Source organism: Notolepis coatsorum (genome assembly GCF_963971535.1).
Source record: "Notolepis coatsorum genome assembly, chromosome: 10".
Taxonomy (NCBI): Eukaryota; Metazoa; Chordata; class Actinopteri; order Aulopiformes; family Paralepididae; genus Notolepis; species Notolepis coatsorum.
Window position 1 is genome coordinate 125,684,903 of NC_140174.1, and position 27,296 is coordinate 125,712,198.

At 42.1% G+C, this 27,296-nt stretch overlaps 1 protein-coding gene across 1 annotated transcript in view; it reads left to right on the plus strand.

The window, feature by feature from the left end:
* mccc2 (methylcrotonyl-CoA carboxylase subunit 2) overlaps positions 1–23,481 on the plus strand; it is a 125,915-nt gene extending 102,434 nt beyond the window's left edge. Inside the window, exons 14-17 of the mRNA XM_084322833.1 lie at positions 136–292; positions 923–1,037; positions 2,013–2,098; positions 22,204–23,481. Coding sequence (XP_084178959.1) covers positions 136–292; positions 923–1,037; positions 2,013–2,098; positions 22,204–22,321 — 476 coding nt within the window. The 3' untranslated portion in view covers positions 22,322–23,481. The remainder of the gene's footprint in view (positions 1–135; positions 293–922; positions 1,038–2,012; positions 2,099–22,203) is intronic.
* Positions 23,482–27,296: the final 3,815 nt, after the last annotated feature.

The window sequence follows — 27,296 nt, forward strand, 5'->3', positions numbered from 1 at the left end:
TAAAGACATATTGGCATAGTAGCTAGTAATATAGGCAAGGTAGATTACTTAGTAGCAAAGTGCATAATTCCCATGCACAGAAAAGTACTTCTCCAACTACTAATGAACAGTGTTCTATGTGAATGTGCGCTGCAGGCTTCATGGTGGGGAGGGAGTATGAAGCAGGAGGCATCGCCAAGGATGGAGCCAAGATGGTGACTGCTGTCGCGTGTGCCAACGTACCCAAGATAACCGTCATCATTGGAGGTTCATACGGCGCAGGAAACTACGGCATGTGTGGAAGAGCCTACAGGTACTGAAGATTGTACAGATTTCATTGAGCTAATATTATTTTTACAGGTACTGAAGGTGCACTACAAACAACAGGCTAGCGCTAGCAAGCTAACTTGGCTATTGAATACCACTACAAACAACAGCCTGGAGGCTAGTGCTAGCAAGCTAACTTGGCTATTGAGTACCACTACAAACAACAGCCTGGAGGCTAGTGCTAGCAAGCTAACTTAGCTATTGAATACCAATTTGACTTTCAGCCCCAGGTTCCTGTATATGAGGCTTGTTGTTTCAGCCCCAGGTTCCTGTATATGAGGCTTGTTGTTTCAGCCCCAGGTTCCTGTATATGAGGCTTGTTGTTTCAGCCCCAGGTTCCTGTATATGAGGCTTGTTGTTTCAGCCCCAGGTTCCTGTATATGAGGCTTGTTGTTTCAGCCCCAGGTTCCTGTATATGAGGCTTGTTATTTCAGCCCCAGGTTCCTGTATATGAGGCTTGTTGTTTCAGCCCCAGGTTCCTGTATATGAGGCTTGTTGTTTCAGCCCCAGGTTCCTGTATATGAGGCTTGTTGTTTCAGCCCCAGGTTCCTTTATATGAGGCTTGTTGTTTCAGCCCCAGGTTCCTTTATATGAGGCTTGTTGTGTGTTGTTTCAGCCCCAGGTTCCTGTATATGTGGCCTAACTCCAGGATCTCTGTGATGGGCGGAGAGCAGGCAGCCACGGTGCTGGCCACCATCACTAAGGACCAGAGAGCTCGGGACGGGAAGGAGGTAACACTCTGATGCTCCACACTATGTTAGGGTTAGAAGGTAACACTCTGATGCTCCACACTATGTTGGGGTTAGAAGGTAACACTCGGATGACCACACTATGTTAGGGTTAGAAGGTAACACTCTGATGACCACACTATGTTAGGGTTAGAAGGTAACACTCTGATGACCACACTATGTTAGGGTTAGAAGGTAACACTCTGATGACCACACTATGTTAGGGTTAGAAGGTAACACTCTGATGCTCCACACTATGTTGGGGTTAGAAGGTAACACTCTGATGCTCCACACTATGTTGGGGTTAGAAGGTAACACTCTGATGCTCCACACTATGTTAGGGTTAGAAGGTAACACTCTGATGCTCCACACTATGTTGGGGTTAGAAGGTAACACTCTGATGCTCCACACTATGTTGGGGTTAGAAGGTAACACTCTGATGCTCCACACTATGTTGGGGTTAGAAGGTAACACTCTGATGCTCCACACTATGTTGGGGTTAGAAGGTAACACTCTGATGCTCCACACTATGTTGGGGTTAGAAGGTAACACTCTGATGCTCCACACTATGTTGGGGTTAGAAGGTAACACTCTGATGCTCCACACTATGTTGGGGTTAGAAGGTAACACTCTGATGCTCCACACTATGTTGGGGTTAGAAGGTAACACTCTGATGCTCCACACTATGTTGGGGTTAGAAGGTAACACTCTGATGCTCCACACTATGTTAGCACTGCAACAGGCAGATATTTTCACTGTTAACTAACACTATTTACACAGATATCTTCACTGTTAACTAACACTATTTACACAGATATCTTCACTGTTAACTAACACTATTTACACAGATATCTTCACTGTTAACTAACACTCTTTACACTGATATTTTCACTACTACTTTTCTCTACATCATTTGATGGATTATTGATGGTGGAACCTCATTTTGAAACCTGACAGTGGTCTTGTTTTCCACCTCAGTTCTCAGCAGAACAGGAAGCAGCCATGAAGGCTCCAATAGTAAAGATGTTTGAAGAGGAAGGCCATCCTTATTACTCCAGCGCCAGGTAAGTTGTGTCCTGACCTTTGACATCTGATACTGTTAGCAGTAGGAGAGCCATAGGTCTACAGTACACCATTGAAGAAGAGCCATAGGTCTACAGTACACCACTGTTAGCAGTAGTAGAGCCATAGGCCTACAGTACACCATTGAAGAAGAGCCATAGGTCTACAGTACACCACTGTTAGCAGTAGTAGAGCCATAGGCCTACAGTACACCACTGTTAGCAGTAGTAAAGCCATAGGTCTACAGTACACCACTGTTAGCTGTAGAAGAGCCATAGGTCTACAGTACACCACTGTTAGCAGTAGTAGAGCCATAGGTCTACAGTACACCACTGTTGGCAGTAGTAGAGCCATAGGTCTACAGTACACCACTGTTAGCAGTAGTAGAGCCATAGGTCTACAGTACACCACTGTTAGCAGTAGTAGAGCCATAGGTCTACAGTACACCACTGTTAGCAGTAGTAAAGCCATAGGTCTACAGTACACCACTGTTAGCAGTAGGAGAGCCATAGGTCTACAGTACACCACTGTTAGCAGTAGTAGAGCCATAGGTCTACAGTACACCACTGTTAGCAGTAGTAAAGCCATAGGTCTACAGTACACCACTGTTAGCAGTAGTAGAGCCATAGGTCTACAGTACACCACTGTTAGCAGTAGTAAAGCCATAGGTCTACAGTACACCACTGTTAGCAGTAGTAGAGCCATAGGTCTACAGTACACCACTGTTAGCAGTAGTAGAGCCATAGGTCTACAGTACACCACTGTTAGCAGTAGTAGAGCCATAGGCCTACAGTACACCACTGTTAGCAGTAGGAGAGCCATAGGTCTACAGTACACCACTGTTAGCAGTAGTAGAGCCATAGGTCTACAGTACACCACTGTTAGTAGTAGTAGAGCCATAGGTCTACAGTACACCACTGTTAGCAGTAGTAGAGCCATAGGTCTACAGTACACCACTGTTAGCAGTAGTAGAGCCATAGGTCTACAGTACACCACTGTTAGCAGTAGTAGAGCCATAGGTCTACAGTACACCACTGTTAGCAGTAGTAGAGCCATAGGTCTACAGTACACCACTGTTAGCAGTAGAAGAGCCATAGGTCTACAGTACACCACTGTTAGCAGTAGTAAAGCCATAGGTCTACAGTACACCACTGTTAGCAGTAGTAGAGCCATAGGTCTACAGTACACCACTGTTAGCAGTAGTAGAGCCATAGGTCTACAGTACACCACTGTTAGCAGTAGTAGAGCCATAGGTCTACAGTACACCACTGTTAGCAGTAGTAGAGCCATAGGTCTACAGTACACCACTGTTAGCAGTAGTAGAGCCATAGGTCTACAGTACACCACTGTTAGCAGTAGTAGAGCCATAGGTCTACAGTACACCACTGTTAGCAGTAGTAGAGCCATAGGTCTAGATGATGGCATCATCTAATATGATGTTGTGACTGTTTTGCAGGCTGTGCGATGATGGCATCATCTAATATGATGTTGTGACTGTTTTGCAGGCTGTGCGATGATGGCATCATCTAATATGATGTGCTGACTGTTTTACAGGCTGTGCGATGATGGCATCATCTAATATGATGTTGTGACTGTTTTGCAGGCTGTGCGATGATGGCATCATCTAATGATGTTGTGACTGTTTTGCAGGCTGTGCGATGATGGCATCATCTAATATGATGTTGTGACTGTTTTGCAGGCTGTGCGATGATGGCATCATCTAATGATGTTGTGACTGTTTTGCAGGCTGTAGGGATGGCAATCGAAAACCGGTTCCCGTTGGGAGCCGGTTCCTAATTGTCCGATTCCTGGAATCGCATGCCTCCGTGACTATCGATTCCTCTTATCGCTGCCAGGTTTTTCTGACAGTTTTTCAAAACAATAACGTTAGCGCCACGCATGTAGCCATGGCAGACTATTTGATTCCTTAACACTTTGAGTGCCGACGACGTGTATTGTCGTCTTATCATGCCCCCTGTTGAGTGCCGACGACGTGATTTGTCGTTTGATTTTTTTATTAGCGATCTGAATTCATATTTCATCAACCGAGTCTCCCGTTGGTACAGCAGACCCTCTAGGAGCTCAGATGGGAAAATACCGCCCCCTATCGTCTATCCTTGTGTAACTGCAGGCCATTCTATTATACTGCTGGATCTGGGGAGGTAGAGCCAACTGGCTCCACTATGCTGGCAAGCCGTCTGATGAACATGGAAGTGATCGCGAGATGGAAAGCAGCGTGGAATATATATTTACAGCAGCCAATAATCAATCAATAAACGCGATCGATATTTGGAATGGCGATCAGGAATTGGAATAATCTTTTTGGAGAACATCTGATCTAAGGTAAGGAGTCTATGTTACCAGTTTTAGGATAATCGGAGCTGTATTCACTGAGATATCAGCATGTGCCGTGTATGTGTGTGTGATGTTGAGGAAATGAGAGAATAGATTTTTCAGCCTGCTTCTATAGCTTGCATAAGTACACATATACTATAGATAATCTAGCGTTTATTTGAAAACGATTCATAAATAGGCCGACAAATGACAACGTGTCTAGTGTATTCGAGAATATTCCAATAAATGCCGTTTATGGGGGAATCTTTCAATTTTCCGGAAACTTTCGAGAGAACGATAGCTTTTCGAAATGCTATAAAAATGATATGAACAGATTTAAAAGCAAAAAAAAAAAAAAAAAAAAAATCCGTTTCGACTAGGGATGCTCGATATTGGCTTTTTTACCTATACCGATATTGTCCAACTCTTAATTTCTGATACCGATATCAACCGATATCACATTTTAATGCCGATATCGGCCGATAATATCAGTAGGCCGATAATATCGGACATCCTTAGTTTCGAAAATGTTGACTGCAAACAAGTCATTGATAAGCGACGGGCAGATTAGACACATAGCCATAATTTAAAACATAGATTATGCGTTTTTAACACTAACATTGAAGTGGATGATGGCATTCAAGGGGGTAAAAAGGAAAACAAGGCCGGCACTGATAGTGTTAAGGGCTAGAAATTGCCTGGGTTTTGGTAATATGCTCCCGAAATGCTCCCGCTGTTTGACTGTTTCTAAGTGCAGTGATTGAAAACTACTCTAATGCTTTAGAACCGAGTCATTCATTTAATTTGGTGCAACCTAACAGCCGTGGAGCTAACGCTAGCTAACCAAGCTCATACAGACACACAGAGAGAGATAACAGCTGACAGCAGGTAGTACAGGTACAAATAATAAAAAAAGGGTGGGGGCTGTTGTGTAAACCTTGTACTCTTTAGTTCACATATAATAAGAGACGGAGAGCGTGTGATCACGTTGACTGTTTACTAGTAGGTAAGTCAGGAAGTACCGTGCAACATACAAACATGTCCGTGTAGCAACACAAGCCAATACCTTACAGCAGTGGTTCTCAACTGGTCTAGCCTCGGGACCCAACATTTTCCTTAGTCATTAAGTCGTGACCCAAATTCTTTAACCACTATGATTTATTTCAATTTTTTTTTTTGCCGTAATACGCAATCTTTCATGCACTGTTAAAAACATGAAATAAACACAAAAACTATGGCTAAAAACCCAATGAAATAAAATAATAATAAATAATATATGCTTCTTAGTAGATTTCTTAGTTTAACATAACAGACCTAAGTTTGCGGGAACTAATGGGATAACTGGGGTTGCAACAAAAGTGCAACTAGGGCTAAAAACCCAATGAAATAAAAGAATAATAATAATAAATAATTATGCTTCTTAGCAGACTTCTTAGCTTAACATAACAGACCTACGTTTGGGGGAACTAATGGGATAACTGGGGTTGCAACAAAAGTGCAACTAGGGCTAAAAACCCAATGAAATAAAATTATAATAAATAATATGCTTCTTAGCGATTTCTTAGCTTAACATAACAGACCTAAGTTTGGGGGAACTAAGGGGATAACTGGGGTTGCAACAAAAGTGCAACTAGGGCTAAAAACACAATGAAATAAAATAATAATAATAATATATGCTTCTTAGCAGACTTCTTAGCTTAACATCCCAGGGAACTAATGGGATAACTGGGGATGTTGTTTGCTCCTGACAAGAGTCTCAGGCGGCGGTTACACCTTTCGTTTAATTTTCGTTTCATTGTCATATGCGTTTCGCCGCGACGTGGCAGCCTCGAGTCACACTTTCGTTTTTGTCACCTGAGCACACTGATGTAGTACACTGCCAAAGCAGTAGGTGGCAGTAGGTGGCAAACATGAAGGCAATTTCAACCAATCAGAACTTGAATGTGCCTGCAAAGCAAATGTCAACAAGGCAGGCGGGCGCCTATGGGCGCCACCATCTTTTGCCTAGTTACCCAATGCAGCACTTCTTTTTCAGCAAAGTCTAATAAAAGTGCAATAAACAAAACGGATACATTCACTGTGTGTTCTGCCTGTCATTTGTTGATGAAACAAAACTAACATCAACACAAGTGACCACCAAGAGCGGATAGTTTAGTCTAAAAAAAGATCGGTAGCTACATTGTTAGCTGCATGCTAACATCAATGGAATTTGCCATTATAACAGTATAGCATTGTGGCTAGAAGCTAACGTTAGCTCACGCTAGTTAGCCAGCACCAAACTGATGATATCGGGAGCTATCAGTAATTAGATAACATTAGAGACAACGCTGTGTGTATTAAACAAAGGTGAATAGATGACTGGGCCATTTTGTTTAATGCTTGTTAAGTTGAAAGAGGAGCTTTGAGCTAACATGGTCTGATAGCTCACGTTAGCCAGCTGCTCATGCAATCGGTAATGCTAGCAGAATGAATGGATGTAAACTTTATTTAACATATTGCATATGGGTACAATACAATACGGCTCAATACAAACAATTGTTAAGGGAATGCAGACTGTTGTAGCTTGGACTGGGGTCCTTATAACAATAACTTGACAACACATGGTAGCTGAAGCTATTTGGGACACGGAGCTATGTCCCAAACGCCTGTACCGGTTCCGCAACTATAAGTTACTTCCGGGGTAGGCCTGATTGGCCCCGACAGGCACGTGACAGGCGCGGCCACGCCCCGGCCCCGCGGCAGCCTCAGGACGCGCAACGAGGCTGCTGAGAGCTGTCGCGCGGAAATAGGCTGTCTATTGCCATTCTCTAAGACAAACTCTAACCTTAACCAGCTCCTTAACAGCGCCTAAACTTAACCCTTTAACCTTAAGCAACTCCGAAACTATGCCTAACCTTAACCTTAACCTTAACCATGCCTAACCTTAACCATAAGGCATAACCAACTCCGAAAGAATATTGCCATTCTCTAAGACAAACTCTAACCTTAACCAGCTCCTTAACAGCGCCTAAACTTAACCTTTCTAACCATAACCAACTCCGAAACAATGCCTAAACTTAACGGCGAACGAATGCACGTTAAAAAAAAAAAAAAAAAATTGAAGGGAATCAAACTCGCCAGCAACGGACGGTAGGATCCACACCAATGCAACGCTGCCAATTGAGCTATTTCTGGATAGTGAAAAAGGGCGTATTACTACATAATGCTGCCGCGGAGCGTGCCGCGCGGCAGAGAAAGTTGCGCGTCCTGAGGCTGCCGCGTGGCCGCGCCTGTCACGTGCCTGTCGGGGCCAATCAGGCCTACCCCGGAAGTAACTTATAGTTGCGGAACAGTAACAGGCGTCCCAAACACACACACACACCCACACACACTGTTGTCACCGGAAGGGCACGCAGATGGTATCTACTGCGCATGGGCATTTTTCGCAACAACGGCTCCGTGCAGATTACACGGCTGTTGTCGGCGTGTTTTTTAGGGGTTCTCCAAAACGCAAACACAATTTAGCGTTTCAGCCGTATCCACCAAAAAACGCCAAAAAAACGCATTTCTGTGTAAAAGGGACATGAAACGTATTCAAAAACGTATAAAAACGAGCACAAAAACACTGTGTGTAACTCCCGCTTTAAAGTCTGGGGTGATGGTAGACAAAGCAACTCTGAGGTCATGCTCAATGTCCAATCTGTTCCTCTGCTTTGTCTTCAGCTGGACCAGAGCTGAGAAGCCACTTTCACAAAGATATGTAGTGCAAAAAAAAAGATTATATTATTATTATTTTTTTATCGCGACCCACCAGTTGAGAAACACTGCCTTACAGGACAGGGGCGAGTGGGGACCGGGGAGGGAGCTCTGTGTGTGTGTGCGCTGGTCTTCTGAAAGACCAGAGACAGAGAAGTCAGAGGAATAACGACCTGTTGAATGCAACTACGGTTCAATAGATTAAATTAGTTTAAAGGAAAACTCCAACATTTTGGGAAATTAGCTTACCGTACTTTTCGGACTATAAGCCGCGGCTTTTTTCCCCATTTTTTTACCCTGCGGCTTATATAGCGGTGCGGCTTATATGTGACTCGACGTGACCAAACTCGAAAATGTAAACATCTAAATATTGCTTTTTTGACTGCATTGAAATGTTATTTATCTGTTCCCTTATTTGCCAAACTTAATACAACTTGTAAATGAGTTAATGCTTGTTATTTGTCCGACAGTATTGTGTCCCAAAGCTAATTACATATGGTAATTAAACATTAAAACACCTGCGGCTTATAGTCCAGTGCGGCTTATATATGTACACATCATTCAATTTAGCTGCTGCGGCTTATAGTCAGGTGCGGCTTATAGTGCGAAAAGTACGGTATTTAACATCTTCCCTGGAGTTAGACAAGAAGATACATACCTTTTTTGTCTCTCTGCATGCATTAGGCTTAGGGAACGCCTGGACCGTTAGCCTAGCTTAGCTTCATCACTGGAAGTGGGGCAGTCCTTTACCTGAGTTCCCTACAGTCACTCCAAATACAATCAAAATACAACTCCAAAACTTTCCTGTAAACATGTTGTGACCTGTGTATTTACCACGTGGAGAAATACAAAATAATTGTATTAGACATTTCCGTTTTCTAAGCAGATATACTCTGAACTATTTTTTGCCGAACCACTGCTGTCTGGGCGCAGTGATTCCACGTCACCACTTTTTAACGTCGAGTTCAGTGTTTATATATTCGTGTCATTCAAAGGATCCGAACCGATTGACGTTATTATGGCTACCATGACTGTGGTAAGTTTTCATTTATGTTTTTAGATGGAAGGCTGTATTCCATCTGTCTAACGTTAGCGAATATTGTGAGATTGATGAATAGGACATAACTTTGCTGGACTATCCGACCTACTATCCACAGCTGTCCCTGCATCCCTTTTGATTCAATGTTACTTTCGCTTGCTGACTGGCGTTACATTAGCCCCTTTCGTGACTGTGATGCACGACTACAGGGTTTGGGCGAGTGAATCAACACTTGTGGTATTATTATTACTCTTTTATTGTGTACTTTTATTGTGTAACGCTATCCCCGTTCGTGACTGTGATTCATGCCAACAGAGTTTGGACGAGTCCCTGTTGGCATGCATCAATCACAGCGTTACATAATAAACAAGACTACATTAGGCTACTCGTAAATTGGCTAACCTATTTTGTTTACTCAGGAGTTCAGGTCATATGAACAGGACAACAGGTCTATGAACAAAGAAAATAGCATAAAAGTGTCATTGTTTACCATTGTTTGCCAGTTTCTTTTTTTTGTATTTTATTATTTTTTAAACAAACATAAACAAACATGACAACACACGATTAGATATACAAGCATTGTTAACAGTGCACATCAAATTAAATCACCGTTTAAATAAATGTCTTATACAAGATATGCCCCTAATACCTGCTATCTATTCCCCTACACACATATGCTCTTGCTCGCACCCCCCACCCTGGACCCCCCAATGGATAATCCATCCATTCTCATTCGCTCTTAACCAGACACTACCATTATATTTTCTCCACCACTTCTAACCACATTGTCAATTTGGATTCATTGAGACCCAAAATTCTTGCTGTAGATATTTCTAGATAAATCACATCGAGATATGTAAGAATCCAGACCTTTCGGCAAATTTTTTCCGGTTGAATCCATCGTGATGCTATCAGTTTTTTAGCCACTGTAATACCAGATAAAACCAATATATTTAGCTGTGGATGTACTGCATACTCAAAAACATCATTCAGCAGTAATACAGAGGGGTGTACAGGTATATTCAGAGTTAAGATATTTGATAATTGCTGGGTCACTTCTTTCCAGAATATCTTAACTGGTGGGCAGTCCCAGTACATGTGCATAAATGTCCCCTCGTCCCCATTTGTACATAAGGAGCATTTGGAGTCTTGTTTAAGAGCCATTCTGTTCAGTCTTATAGGAGTCAAGTATGTCCTATGGATATTGTTGTGAAGGGCCAGATTAAACCGAATATATATATTTATTTATATATATATATTTAATTGTATTTGTATATTCTCTAATATTCCCTGATATCCCTTGTATATTCCTTGTACAATATGCATTGAATATCCATTCTAGCCTACTGAACATCCCATAATAGTCTCCATTCTACTATTGGTCGAGACCTTGGTGCCAGGCTGCCATACCCCTCAGACCCAGTTCAAACGTACCGCTCCACATGTACGAACAAGTCCTAGTTCCGCGTAGGAATCTGGCTACCGCACCACTAATGGGACTATTTGTTCATGGTGCGTATATATACTGCGCTACTAAAGTAGGACTTTCTTTTCAGTCCAGTTTCTTACCCTCCAATAGAGTCACAGACGTAAAGCCTCCCCGCGACGCCACGTGTGGGAGTAAGGCCAAGTTCGCCTACCATCGGTATTGAGACATCGTGTATATTAATATTTGAATAGTCATATTTGGCACTATATCGTCGAGTTGGACGTAGTCTATTAAGCTAATAATAGTCTGTTAATATATAGTGCTTCGTGCGGTGAGAATACTACCGTAGTCAGTACCCCATCGTTTCGGGCAGAGAACTGGCTGCTTACCCAGGGTGGTTGACCCCATGTGAAGCTGCACCCGAGGAGCCCCAGAGCCGACGAGCGAGTGGACCTGTATACCGGATTATTCTACCGACGACAGCCCGCCTTCCCAGGCACGGATTATGCTTTGTATACTTTGATTATTCCATGGATAAAGACCCCCGACACTGCCGTGTGTTGGAACCCCCCCCCCTGGAGAGGACGCAAGGTGAGGAGACGCTCTGCAAGACGAGGTCGCTTCACGTCTCTCCCCCGTGGACCGGAGAGAGCCGGCCCACAAAGAGTCCACCTGCTTTCATCTGTGGTCCAAGGATCGCCGGCGCATTGAACGGCACTACAGTGGGTTCACCTGGGATACCCTTGGCCGGACGAGGCAGCCGGATTCTACCCCCCCCCCCCCTCCTACTCCTGTCGGCTTACAAGCGACCGGATTAACCCCCTCTAGTGTATCTAGTATATAATCATTAAAGTATCATTGCTGTTATTCCTTAACTATTCCAGGTCGTATATTTACCACCTGCGCCTTCAGAGATTGGACATTCTCTATTGATATACCGACGAATACTCTTTGCCATAAAAGTGCATACTATTTCAATTCATAAATGTAATTAAGTGATTAAGTGCTTGTTCTACACACCATCGCTGTGTAGAAATAAAGACCTGTTTCTAATTCGTACATTTGTGTTGGATCCGTTTCATCTACGTGAGAGTGTTTATGATAATATATTTATGCCGTGTACTGGGTGGCCGAATATTAAGTACAAAGGTAGTGGTAGTAAGTATCATATCTAGTAATACAGTCAGGGAATTGTACCCCTCAGTTACAGATATAGTTAAGATTGATTTGTTGATGGTCCGGGTTCCTTGATGCAAGTCGAACATTTGCCCAGGCTTCTTGCCACTCAAAATCTATTTCCAGGACTGGTATATCCCTCCTCCAAATAGTCTAGGTGGAGGGTTTCATACGAGGCAGTTAGTAATTGATGATAAAAATCTGATACAAAACCTCTCGATGTCTCTCTTTCATAGAAACATTTGTGGTATCTGTGGTGTGCAATTGGTATCCTTAATGCAGTGCTTCTCAAACTTTTTCTGTCAGGCCCCCCTTTGGCGGACCAAAATATTTTGGCCCCCCCCCCCCTCGCCCCAACAAAATAGTCATGAAATGGGCCACGTTTAAATTGATTGAAATAACACCAATATCGTGACCTTTCAAATTGGCCCTATATTTTGTTTTCAGAGCTGTCATGGATGAAAAGCCAGCTTCACACAGATACTGTATGTGGTGCTGAATGGTATCAACACCTTAACTGCTGCATCATGAGATACTTGGTGGGCCATGAGATGAGATACTTGGTACTCAGCACCACACTCTGAAACTAGCTCTCAAGGTGGTATCAGATGAGATTTCAAAGAGTTCTTCCAAGAGTTTGGATGGAGATGTGTCAGGAAGCTTTGTCTCAATGTTGTCTGTAAAGTTTTTTTTTATCCAGAGTAACTTGGTGATCCTTTTCTGTGTTTTATTAAATAATGATTTTCAGATTTTGAGAAATGGTATTTTCATGGAGAACAGTGCAGCTGCAACAGATAGCACTTTACTGATCATTTTATGGAAAAAAAAAAAAAAAACGTAAATAAATCTCAAGGCCCCCCCTGTCATGCCTCTGCGCCCCCCCTGGGGGGCGCGCCCCCCACTTTGAGAAACACTGCCTTAATGGAACACCGTGAGACTTCAAACATAACAATAATTGTGCGTAAAAAAGATATGTGGAACCGGTGAGATTACATTTTTTTTCTATTTCATCATAGCTACAAATACCCTGTTTGTTGAAAACATCTCCTAATGTATGTATGCCTTGCTTTTCCCATCTAGGGAATCTTATAGGTCGTTTTCTAATCAGGAGTGCATTGTTATTGAATAAGGGAGTATGATTATGCCATTTATGTGGGTTCGAATATTTTTTTTGTGTTTCACGCCATATCCGGATCGCATGTGTAATTATGGGGCCAAATTTCAGTTCGCATTGCTTAATTGATATTTTGGTGTATACTATGTCCTGCAGTCTCTGTGGTGCTACTATATTTACTTCTAAATTTCTCCAGGATACTGATGCTTGGGGTTCAAACCAGGTTGTCAGTGGTCTTAAAGTGTACGCCTTAAAATAGTGGAAAAAATTTGGAATTGCCATCCCTCCGTCGGCTTTGTTTCTCTGTGCGGTGGATCTTTTTATACGTGGTGGTTTGTTATTCCAAATAAATGTATATGCGGAAGAGTGTAATTTTTTCCAGTAACCATCTGGAGGGGGTAACGGAAGCATTGAGCTGATGAAGTTGATTCTAGGTAAGACATCCATCTTAACTATTGAAACCCGTGCCTGTACTGAGTTTTTAAGTTTTGACCACCTGTCAAGGTCGTATTTGATTTTATTTTGGATTTCTATGTAATTGTGTTTCACCGTTTGGCTTATGGTAGGGAATACTTCAACTCCCAAGCATCTAAAGTGTTTAACCATTGGTATTTCTTCTGGAAGACTTGTATTCTTTGCAGGGGCGTTCAGTGGAAGGAAAGCGACTTTGGCCAGTTTATTTTAAATCCCGATAGGTCGCCAAAGTCATTAATCAACTTGAGAAGATGAGGCATTGCGGTGTTAGGGTTTTGCATGAACAGTATTACGTCGTCCGCATATAGACTCATTTTGTGTTGTGTGCCCTTGATTACGATTGGTTCTATGAGTTGGGATTGTCTTATATATTGTGCTAAAGGTTCTAGTGATAAATCGAATAGTCCGGGACTAAGAGGGAAACCCTGTCTAGAAGAGCGTGATACCGGAAATATTCCGGAGGTGATTATACCTGTTGTAATCATGGCCGATGGGTCTTTGTATAATACTTTAATCATATCAATGAATCCTTTTCCTAACCCCATCCTTTCTAATACTGACCATAGATACGACCATTCCAGCCTATCAAAAGCTTTCATTGCATCCAGGGACAGCATCGCCTTGGGTGTGGTGTCGTCCTTGCTGGCATTTAGTACGTATAGTACTAATCGTCTTATGTTGTCAGTGATCAAACGGTTTCTTATGAAGCCAGTTTGATCCGGATGAACTAAAGACGTCATATGCTTTTGAAGTCTGATGGCTAATACCTTGGAGAACAGTTTGATATCGGTTCCGAGGAGGCTTACGGGTCTATAACTACCGCACTCGGTGGGGTCTTTGTCTTTTTTAAGGAGGACTGTTATGAGTGCAATATTGTCGTTCTTATGAAAGTTCCCCTCCTTGACTGAGTATAAAATCATATTAAGTAATAGGGGTCCAATTATGTCCCAACATGAGAGGTACATTTCTGGTGGGATACCGTCTCTTCCAGGAGCCCTACCACTTTGCATTTCGGATATGGCCTTCCTGAGTTCCTTTAGTGTGATTGGTGTTTCTAACTGTTTAGCATCATCCTCTGAAAGTTTGGGGAGGTTAATTTGATTAAGATATGTGTCCATTTTGTTTTGATCGAAGGTCGTTTCTGATTTATACAAGTTGGAGTAGAATTATTTGAATGTCGCGTTTATTTCTTTGGTGTCTGTTACAAGTCCTTGTTGTGTTTTAATGGAGGTTATATCTGCAAATTTTGCGTTAACTCTTAATCGCGTAGCTAGTAGGTGACTTGGTTTGGAACCTTGAGAGTAATGCTGTTGTCTTGTGCTACGTATTTTTACTTCAGATTGTTGTCTGTAAATGGCGTTAATCTCTATTTTTACTAAATTAACTTAGGGCTGGGCGATATGGAAAAAAATCATATCGCGATAACGATATGATAATGTTATCATATTTCTCGATATCGATAATTATCGAATTGTTATAAGTATATTTTTTTTTATTTTTTTTTAACAACAGATGTATGTTTATTTTGCAGCAATTCTTTGTCATTGCCGCCATCTTTAGTGTTACATCCCCTCACACTCCAGTTCTCAGGCTGCAGCTGGTTTAAAAGCGAAAGTAAACCGGCTTCTCTGCTGGCTGTGGCTCCAGGGGAGTTGAACAGTTCTGGCTCTGCTAGTTTATTTTCGATCTTTTGGCGCTTTTTTGGTGGACCGTGACTCGTGACTGGAGTCTAGTTCTGCTAGCACACATAGCCTACTGTGTACAGACGGTTTCAAACTGTATTTTAAATTAGAAAGCAAACAAAATAAATGGACGAGAAAAATAAATCTCAATTTGGTCAGTATTGTCATTTGGACAAGCAAAGCCATTACTTTAAGTTGCAGGCAAGAAAGACAAGTCTGTCCACTGTCTCTGGTTTTAAAACTGCCCTGTTGCAGGTATAAAAAAAAATAATATATATATATATATATATATATATATATATATATATATATATATATATATATATAAAAAATCGATTTTTATTTCGATATTCGATATCGATTATTAAAATATATCGCGATATTTATCGTTATATCGCCCAGCCCTAAATTAACTTAAAACTCACACAGCTAAAGTGATGGGACGAGCAGGAAAGGCTACAGGAAAAAACGGCAACTGGTACAACCTACAGTACTTAGAACCTTTTGACATCACCGGTACTATGGGGTCAGTTGATCTTACTAAAGTAGACAATTTTCAGGTTAAGCCACTAGATGGTGTAGAACTAGATGGTGTAGAACTATGCTCTGATATGCAGGAAAATGATGTATTAGTAACAGAGGGTGTACCATTTGATAAGGCTAAACAAGATGAAATCAGTAACTGGAGGAAAAATGAGGTGTTTGAGGAGGTGAAAAATGTGGGTCAAAGACGGGTGTCAACGAGATGGGTGTGTACGCTTAAAGAAACCCCAGATGGTATCATACCTAAAGCACGGCTAGTGGCTAGGGGTTTTGAAGAATTTAACACTCAAGATCTACAGAAGGACTCGCCTACATGCTCATCAGAGTCCCTTAGATTACTCATATCAGTTCTGTGTCAGAAAAAATGGACATTGAACTCTATGGACATAAAGTCAGCTTTTCTTCAAGGAATGGAGCCGTCTCGGGATATACACATCCGCCCTCCTCCTGAGGCTAAAAGTGAGGGGACACTGTGGAAGCTGAAGAAGTGTGTCTATGGACTTGCTGATGCCTCTCTCTACTGGTACAACAGAGTAAAAGCAACGATGATCAAAACAGGGGCCACTATGTCACAAGTTGATCCTGCTGTATTCTACTGGCTTGATGAAAACTGTATTGTGACTGGTGTTCTTGCCTGTCATGTGGATGATTTCATCTGGGGTGGCTCACACACATTTGCCACGACGACCATCCCCCACCTCAAAACAGTTTTCCAGGTGGGACGTGAGGAACAAGACAACTTTCGCTATGTGGGGATGGAACTCTCCACAGTAGGTGGAGAAGTGCTTGTGCAACAGGAGATCTACATAAAGAACCTTCAGCCCATTCTCATAGACCCATCAAGAGCGTTGCACCGTGATGCTCTTCTCACAGAGTGTGAGACTGACAACCTAAGGTCAAAAATAGGACAACTCTTGTGGGTGGCTAGACAGAGTAGGCCAGATATCATGTTCGATACATGTGTCCTTGCAACCAATCTAAAACATGCTACTGTGCAAACTATGCATGAAGCAAATAAGGTTGTACGAAAACTGCAATCAGAACATGTCACCCTGAAGTTTCACAACTTAGGAAAGGAGGACTCTTTGAAGCTTGTTGTTTTCAGCGACGCATCCATGGGAAACCTCCCAGATGGGGGAACACAAGGAGGGCATCTCATCGTTCTGATGGGTGAGAAAGGACGATTCTCTCCAATCTGCTGGAAATCAAAAAGGATCAGAAGAGTGGTTCGGAGCACGCTGGCAGGAGAGACACTAGCCCTGGCTGATGGTATTGATAATGCCATATTTTTGTCCTCTCTCTACTCTGAACTTACTACAGGTATGGTCAAACAGCGCACCCTACCTGTGATGTGTGTTACAGACAACTTCTCCCTTGTGGAGGCTATCAAGTCCACCAAGTCAGTGACTGAGAAACGACTGAGACTGGAAATAAGTGGAATCAAAGAACTTATCCAGGACAAAAGGATCCAACAGATTCTGTGGTCTACTACGAAGGACCAGCTGGCAAACTGTCTGACCAAAAAGGGAGCATCTTCCCTTGTGCTGCTTAAAGCACTGAAGAATGGACAGTGGAAGCTAGATTACTGAATAACTGGTTATGATGACTGAGTTTATTTTTTTTTGTTTTCTTGAAATATCCTTGCAGTCTATTATTTGTTAAAAAAAAAAAAAAAAAAAAAATGAGATTTGGGTGTATTTTGTTTTCTTGAAATATCCTTGCAGTGTATTATTTGTTTAAAAAAAAGTGAGATCTTGTATTATTTGTTTAAAAAAAGAGTGAGATCTGATCTTGTATTATTTGTTTAAAAAAAGAGTGAGATTGTTAAGTTCACTTCTACTGCGGCCATTACGGTAATCTGGATAAAGGTGAATGGGCTCTGTTGTTGCGCGTCACTGGTTTTGGACTGGAGGAAGGTTGTGGCCACTACGCTGTGGAGCGTGAAATAAACATGAATGAAAGATAACGGTTGTCTTATTTGCAACTTAACAGAGCCGAGTCGTTATATTGTGCAGGGGTGCAGTGCTGGGCAAACACGGTCAAACGGCGTTTGGCCTTCATCACTGAGGCCGAAGTGCGCGCATCCTATTATTATGCAAAGTCTAGGTGATAAAATGACTCGTCGCGCCACTTATCACCTAGACTTTGCATAATAATAGGATACCGACAACCAAATACAAGCCCTGTAGGTGTGGTGGGGGGTTGCTTGATCTCCCGACTTCACTGGAAGGATGAGACAAGGTGTATCATCTGTTTTGTGCGCAACAGAGGGAACATGTATGCGCGTGCACGGGAGCGCGGGCGTTTGGCCTTCGCCCATATTACGACTGCACCCCTGATTGTAAAGAAGTAAATAATGTAGAGTAAAGCGTTTCTAATTCCGCCAGTTTTGAGCATCGATTCTTGCGTATTTTGGATAAAAGCTATCCGTGAAATCCTTGATCATTCCCTTTACCGACATCCATAATATTCTAGGGTCCGGCACAGAGTTCACATTCTCTGGTAGGAATACTGAAAGAGCTTCTTTGAGTTGTGTAATGAATTCCTTGTTATTCAGCAGTGTTGTGTTAAAGCGCCATCTTGGGGCTCGGGATGATAGTACACCAAATGATCCTTTTAGCAGTAAATAACAGTGATCTGATAATGCATTGGGTACCATCTCCACTTCATAGTTATCAAATAGTCTCGGTGTTGCGAAGACATAATCTATTCTGGAGAGTGTTTTATGTCTTGCTGATCGACAAGAGTACTTCCGGGTTGTGGGGTTGAGTGATCGCCATAGATCATTTACACCTGTATTCTTTGCCCAATCCTTTAACGCATTAGATGACTTTTTTTGTTTGTTGGAAAAGTTGGGATAAGATTTATCCAACCCACTTTCCCAAATGGCATTAAAATCCGCACCAATTATAAATGAGTATTCTGGAAGGTTTAACATTTCCCTAGTGAGTGCAGTGTAGAAATTAGTTTCGTATAGATTTGGGGCATATACCGCTACCAACGCTATTTTCCTATTCTTGTGTATAATCTTAGCTATGGTTATCCGACCATCTGCATCAGACCATACTCCCTTCAATTCAATATTCAATTTCCGCTTCACGACTATAGCAACTCCACGGGTTCTCGTTCCAAAGGAAGCGTGACTAATGTTATGGTATGTGTTGTCCGCTAACGTGGCTTTGTCTCCCACTAAAATGTGCGTTTCGCTTAAGAGAGCCACATAAACCTGTTTGTTTTTCATCAATGTGAGCACGCTTTTGCGTTTATGTTGATTATTTATTCCCCCAGTGTTCCAGATCATTATATTCAAACTAGCCATAATCTATACATATTGATTTGTATTTGTTGGTAATATTTCTGGAGTGCGAATTCACAATGGATTTACATCCCACCGTTGAGGTCCCGTTGAGAGCCGAGCATAAAAACATACATATATACAAAAAAAAACCTGATCCCCCCTCCCTTACAGAGTCGTACAAGGTACCTATTTGATACCTCCTTCTCGTACAACTTCTTCCTTTCCTGCACCTCCGGTCTGCCCAGAATGAGCAATTTATCCTAAGCGTTCTTATGTATACCATAGAATCTTTTAATTCTAATTTAATAGAATGTCACCTGTAACCAAGCCTCTCTCCCGTTAATGTAATTATAACAGAATGATAATTATACCTCAATTGGTATACTCATTTAAATTTTTTTTTTTTTTTTTTTTTAATATTATAAACCTTCTATTAACATTTATTGGTTAGAACATTTCAGAATAAAGAATAAGAAATAGTGATGTTTAGAATTAGATATCGAAAACCCATATAATCCGGGAATATCTACTTAATTTTTTTTAAATACCTTTGCATGTTTACACATCTAAACGACAAGGAGAATTTTAAATACTTGTATGCAGATCTTCCCCCGTCATGCGTGATCATTAATCTGTTATGGTGGTCGTTGTTCTTCACATCTATTTCCTGATCAAGTCTTTTAATGTTCCAGTACATTCCTCGTGCCATAGAACAATAACAATCCAGTATATTCCAGAATATTCCGTTATGACTCATAGCCTTCATGTAAGAAAAATAGAGTCGAAAATTCTAGAATGTTCCAAAATGGTCGGTATCAAATCAAGATCTGCATATTACCGTGAATCTATACATATATGGTGTTTAGCGTTTTATATCAAATTACTTATTTCTCATTGTTGTCAAAAGTTTGTATGTTGCCGTTTTTGATGTCCATGCAATTGTAGCGTTTTCCATGAAAGATGAGTCTTGTCATCCACTTTTTATATTCTTCATGTAATCTTCTGCCGCCTCAAGCGAACGTAGCACGAATCTCTTTCCTTCTCCCTCAACTATGGAAAGATTAGCCGGATACCGTAAGATGGGGTGGAAACCTTTCTCATATAGCCGGTTTACTACATCCTTGTAGCGGGCCCGCAGAGTTATGGCTTGTTTGCACATATCTTCATAGAACCACACTCTTTTCCCTTTGTACATCAGTTTCCCCCATTTCTTGCGTGATTCCCTGATAATCGTGTCTCTTGTTGCAGTTTCCTGTAGACTAGCAATTATCACTCTTTCCTTGTTGTTATTATTGTAGTTTTCAGATCCAATTCTGTAGCGTTTGTCCACTATCGGTTCTGTAGTTAAAATTTCAGAACCTAGGATTTCGAATAGCACTGCAGCAAACTTGTCATCTGTGCAGATGACTGATTCATCCAAACCCACTATACGGAGATTGAATCTGCGGGCGTGCCGTTCTATTTCTAGCAGATGGATCAAGTTTTCCTCCTTGTTGTCATGGATTGCCTGCCGGAGCTGTTTGTTTTCCAGTTGCATTTCCTTCGATACTTCGGCGATGGCTTCAGATAGTTCCTTATTCTTCTCCTCTTGCTTCCGTGAATATTCGATCCCAGTATTTGCAACCGCCGTTATGCGTTCGGATTGTGCTACAACCTGTGTCTTGATATATTCAAATTTAGCCTCTATGGCTTAAATGCGGTAGCATTAATCTCGGCTCTTTCCACAGCTTTAGAAATATCAGTAACCTTGTCGGTTAAGATCTTCATCATATCTGTCATCAGCGTTTTGAAGTCGGGTGAAATACTCTCCATGACTGTCTCGGCTGAGGTCGTTTGGATGTTAGAATCCATGCTATTGTCTGGCTTTTTATTCCCTGTGGAACGTGTCACCGCGCCGTCTGCCGTTGGAGAATCTGCTTCACGGCTTTTTGAGTTATCTTTCTTTGCTGGCATGTCGCGTTTGACTGTTGATATAGTTAGTTGAAGGTCTTAGTTAACACTTTGGCTGCCATGGGTTAAATTCATTATCAACCGTAGGTTGCCGGCTCTATTTGTCTATAGAGAAAGTCCCCTTCTTTGCAGGGCTATAACTTTTTAAATTCTATTGCTACATTGCCATTATTAGGGCCCATTCAAAGTCCTATATGTATTGTTCATTGTGTAGCAACGTTAAACTTTTTCATTCACATATTCATAGTAAAGTATGGTCTAATGTATAAGTATGTTTTCATCTCTTTCTGCAGCTTTCTCCAGAATGTGATCTATAGCCCCAAATACATTATATTGATGATGCAATACAGTTTTATGGCAATCAGCGTGATATAAAAAATTCCAACTAGACGTACTTCTAGAAGTTACTACACGTCATCTGATGTTGACCGGATGGGCTAGGGGGCGTTTATAATTCCGTGGGCAGCGTTATACCAATCATCTAATGTGGGTCAAATGTTGATAATAGCAGTTAGTATCGAAGACGGTAACTTTACACGCTAAAACTCACCCCAGTCTCCGCGCGCCGTTGGGCGATCATCGTAGAGTAGAAATGTTATCATTATGGGATGTAGATTTACCCGGTCCATCTCCAGCTTGTATAATGGTATATACGTCCAAATCATGTTGTTTATCGAGTTATTGGCAATCGATCGATATGTAGTGTGACGAGCCAGAGTCCCGGGACATGTACCGAGTGCCCGGAAGTAATACGGCCGTCCAGCACAACCTCTACGGCACTTCCTGTTAAGCGATTGCGCCGATCGGCCACCAGATGGCGCTCCTGAACCGCCAGAGAGCTCAGTGGGTCCTCCTGGTGGATCTCAGGCCAGCGGAGGGGACATATGAATCCGATCCCAGATTTTTGAAATATTGATATTAAAGACGCTGTAAAGCGTCTTCGGCAACTTGAGCATGGCCGGGAATGACGTGTTTAAGCGTTTCCCGGCACCCAAAGTGTTAATATATAAGTCGAGGTTTAAACACATTAGTGTTGTATAAAGTAGGTTTTTAAGCGAAATTAACAAAAAATGGAGCGGAGCTTGTGACAGATGCGACCGTCACATACTGTCGTCAAACCGGAACTGTTTGCCAGTTTCTATAGGCTACCTATGTCGTTGGATCAGCTGTAATGAATTGCATGTTGTGACTGTTTTACAGGCTGTGGGATGATGTTGTGACTGTTTTACAGGCTGTGGGATGATGACATCATCTACATTAATATGATGTCACTGTTTTGCAGGCTGTGGGATGATGGCATCATCTACAGTAATATGATGTCACTGTTTTGCAGGCTGTGGGATGATGGCATCATCGACCCTGCTGATACTCGGCTGGTGCTGGGCCTGAGCCTCAGCGCTGCACTAAATGCACCAACGAAGAAGACACGGTTTGGAGTCTTCAGGATGTGATGGGAGTATAAACGAGGAATCCTTAGTTTCAGCACTTTGATATGTAGTCTACTAACAGGTTTTGTGTTTGGAGAAGTTCCACAACACTAGAATCGTAAACACAGTTTGAAATTCTTTTAACGGTTTATATTTGATATTCTATGTTGGACATGGGGTATATTAGTGTCTAGACATTATGTATTCATCCTGACCTCAGTGTGAACCCCATACTCCCCACTATTAAAGGTGGCTAATTAAAGCTGTTGTAAGTGGTATTTTATTGTTTGTTCAAATAAGTGGTCTACAGACATGTTAATATAATAGCCCAATCCCTCCGCTCTCAGTAAAGGGAAAAAACATTTTCTCGTATCCCGTTCCTACCTTATCCAAGAGAGAAGAGAACTCCACACTTCAAAAATAGGAAATAAAAACTAGTTTTGAGCAAATATTTGCTTACCAGTGCAGTAAACAAAGTTGGCATGGCAAGATTTCTTGAAATAAGTACAAATATCTAGGGTTCTCTCTCCTGATTGGATAAAGTGGGAAGGGATACCAGAAAATGTATTTAGTGTTTACTGCAGAGCGGAGGGACTGGGAGACCATGTTACTGACCAGATGCTCTATATCGGTAATGGCCGTTGGAATGTAGAGCTATTTAACACATATTTTAACCAGAAAATACCACTTACAGCACCTTTTAACCTGATTCTCACACAACTTTCTGTGTGGCAAAGACTGACATCTTGTATCTGATCGTTGACGGAACAAACATTTTGACTGATCCAGTTGAACTTGAGAGAAAGTGGTAAAGAGGAATTGGATGTTGTGAATTCTTCGTCCAATTTGCTCCAAACTTGCAGCAAGACTTGTGAAGTTTTGATTAATTTAAGCATTTGGTGGTGCTATTCCCACAAAAGAAACATGAACTACTTGTTAATAGCTTGTCCGATTGGGATGACATTTAAAATGTTTTACTTTGTAATCTGCTACCGTTGGTCTCAATAATGAAAGTGATGAATAAAACAACATGGCTACCATTGGTCTCGATATGAAAGTGATGAATAAAACAACATGGCTACCATTGGTCTCTATGTAAGTGATGAATAAAACAACTTGGCTACCATTGGTAAATTATGAAAGTGATTAATAAAACAACATGGCTACCATTTACATTTCCTACTCCTCCGAGTCTGTCAGCTTGATTGTCTCTCACTAAACATTCTCATTTTTAAAACTTGTGTAAAAACTAAACCGATTGAGCAGATTAGATTTTCTGTCACATTGCAACTGTAGTTTTGAACAGTGTTTCTCCTTGGGTATTTGTGTACGTGTGTGTATGTTTGTGTACATGACTGTGCGTGTATGTTTGTGGACTTGTGGAAAATTATAGAAATTGCGATGGAAGAAAATAGTTTATTTCTGTGATCACAGAAGTTTCCTCAGTTCAAGGTCGGAGAGCAGACATGTACACACATGAGCATCTGAGCAGAGATGAGTCAGAGTTGTGGTCACACCCACGTTTCTACGATAAGATGGACACAAGTTTGGCATAGGGAAAAAGAACAGGAAAACACAAGAAGTTCTCGTGGGTGGCTTGGTGGCGCAGTCATACTGACTCAATTGGCAGAGTCAGCGGGAGGGGAGTCGATGGGTGGTAATCTGGTCGTTGTAAACGGTGACTCCTACAGGTCGGTCAGGGCGCCTGCACAGCAAGGACCGGAGATGGCGAGGGTAGTGTGAGCCTCCTACACGTTACACCTCACCAATGAGAGGTCCACGCTGGCAGGTGAAAAGATGTGGCTGGCTGACTCCGCATGTATCTGAGGGGACATGCGATAGTATCTATCAACCCTCCCTACGACCGACCAGCACATGCAAGCAACGATCAAGACAGGGGAGGGGGGAATTGGCACAACTAAATTGGGATGGGAGAAAGACACAGAAAAAGGAGGAGAAAAAGTGGATACAAAAAAAATAAGTTTTCGTGGGAAATGCAGCCTGGGATGATGAGCTGCACCTGGCCGAGCAGAACCTGAGTTACTTTGTTATGAGAGGGTTGGTCGTTAAAGTGGTTCCAGACAAAACTCGGTGGTGCCCCTGTAGAATGCATGCAGGATCCTAGTAGGGCTGTCTTAAATACTTCGAAGCTTCGAAGCTTCGTTCGATGGCACAAGCTTCGAACATTAAAAAAAAATCGAAGTTATTATTTAAATTTTATTTAAATTTTTTTATTTCTTTGCCTCCGAAATCTTGCGCCTCCATTCCAATGAAACGAAAGTAAGCGGCGCCTCGACTCCACCTCTCTACAACAAGCACGTGGAGATTATCCGTGTTGAAAACAACAAGGACGTGCAGCAGACATGTCGACGAAGAAGTTCAGACGTGTGGTTACACTTTAAAATATGCAAAGACAATGCCCAAAAAGCCGAGTGCCAGATATGCCAGAAGAAAATGGCATATCACAACTCTACAACAACTTTGTCAAATCACCTAAAAAACTTAAGTATCGTTGTACACGACGGCGACACCACACAAAACATTAAGGCTATGCCTATGCTGCTATGACTAATGTGTTACCAAGTTGGCTAATTTAATTGTAATCATCTGCTTTTGTAGGTGCATTGTCTGATATAATTATAAATGATAAATTATGAATTAAATATAATATAATTGTTTGCTTGATAGACGGTTGCAACATAATTATGTCATGTCATGTCGTTGGCTGTGAGAGCAGCCCCACTGCACCCAGGCAGCGCAGCCGAGTGAAACCTTGTTGGCTGCGTCACAGTCACGAAAGGGGCTACTTAATTAATTAATCCAATCCACTTTATTTATAGAGCACATTTAAAAACAACAAAGTTTACCAAAGTGCTGTACAAGTCCCACAACATAAGATGAAAAAAAAAATATATATATATATATTATAATTTTTTTTTCTCGAAGCTTCGAATAAAAATTGAAGCTCGGCCCTGAAGCTTCGATTGCCAAAAAAAGCTTCGAAGGTCAGCCCTAGATCCTAGGCCCCATGCCAAACCTTTTGAGTCTTCTCAGGTGGAAGAGGCCTTGTTGGGCCTTCTTCACCACCTGATCCGCATGGGTGTCAGGTCCTCAGTGATGTTGACTCCGAGGAACCTGAACTGGCCCACTCTCCACAGCGGCACCTCCGATTGTGATGGGGGCCAACTCCTTCTTCCTCCCCCTCCTGAAGTCCACCACCATCTCCGTCTTCCTCCCCCTCCTGAAGTCCACCACCAACTCTGTCTTCCTCCTGAAGTCCACCACCAACTCTGTCTTCCTCCCCCTCCTGAAGTCCACCACCAGCTCAGTCTTCCTCCCCCTCCTGAAGTCCACCACCATCTCCGTCTTCCTCCCCCTCCTGAAGTCCACCACCAGCTCCGTCTTCCTCCCCCTCCTGAAGTCCACCACCAGCTGTCTTCCTCCCCCTCCTGAAGTCCACCACCAGCTCCGTCTTCCTCCCCCTCCTGAAGTCCACCACCAGCTCCGTCTTCCTCCCCCTCCTGAAGTCCACCACCAGCTCCGTCTTCCTCCCCCTCCTGAAGTCCACCACCAGCTCCGTCTTCCTCCCCCTCCTGAAGTCCACCACCAGCTCCTGAAGTCCACCACCAGCTCTTTGGGTTTGGCAATGTTGAGCGAGAGGTTGTTATTCTCGCTCCACTGTGCCAGTTTGTCGACCTCCCTCCTGTAAGCCGACTCGTTCCCATCGGTGATCAAGCCCACCACAGTTCTCAACACAGAATTTCAACATGTCCCCTTAAAGAACTTCGACATGTCCCCTTAAAGAACTTCAACATGTCCCCTTAAAGAACTTCGACATGTCCCCTTAAAAAACTTCAACATGTCCCCTTAAAGAACTTCAACATGTCCCCTTAAAGAACTTCAACATGTCCCCTTAAAGAACTTCGACATGTCCCCTTAAAGAACTTCAACATGTCCACTTAAAGAACTTCAACATGTCCACTTAAAGAACTTCAACATGTCCCCTTAAAGAACTTCAACATGTCCCCTTAAAGAACTTCGACATGTCCCCTTAAAAAACTTCAACATGTCCCCTTAAAGAACTTCAACATGTCCCCTTAAAGAACTTCAACATGTCCCCTTAAAGAACTTCGACATGTCCCCTTAAAGAACTTCAACATGTCCCCTTAAAGAACTTCGACATGTCCCCTTAAAGAACTTCAACATGTCCCCTTAAAGAACTTCGACATGTCCCCTTAAAGAACTTCAACATGTCCCCTTAAAGAACTTCAACATGTCCCCTTAAAGAACTTCAACATGTCCCCTTAAAGAACTTCAACATGTCCCCTTAAAGAACTTCGACATGTCCCCTTAAAGAACTTCGACATGTCCCCTTAAAGAACTTCAACATGTCCCCTTAAAGAACTTCAACATGTCCCCTTAAAGAACTTCAACATGTCCCCTTAAAGGATTTCAACATGTCCCCTTAAAGAACTTCAACATGTCCCCTTAAAGAACTTCAACATGTCCCCTTAAAGAACTTCAACATGTCCACTTAAATAACTTCAACATGTCCCCTTAAAGAACTTCAACATGTCCACTTAAAGAACTTCAACATGTCCCCTTAAAGAACTTCAACATGTCCCCTTAAAGAACTTCAACATGTCCACTTAAAGAACTTCAACATGTCCCCTTAAAGAACTTCAACATGTCCACTTAAAGAACTTCAACATGTCCACTTAAAGAACTTCAACATGTCCCCTTAAAGAACGTCAACATGTCTACTTAAAGAACTTCAACATGTCCACTTAAAGAACTTCAACATGTCCACTTAAAGAACTTCAACATGTCCACTTAAAGAACTTCAACATGTCCACTTAAAGAACTTCAACATGTCCACTTAAAGAACTTCAACATGTCCACTTAAAGAACTTCAACATGTCCACTTAAAGAACTTCAACATGTCCACTTAAAGAACTTCAACATGTCCCCTTAAAGAACGTCAACATGTCCCCTTAAA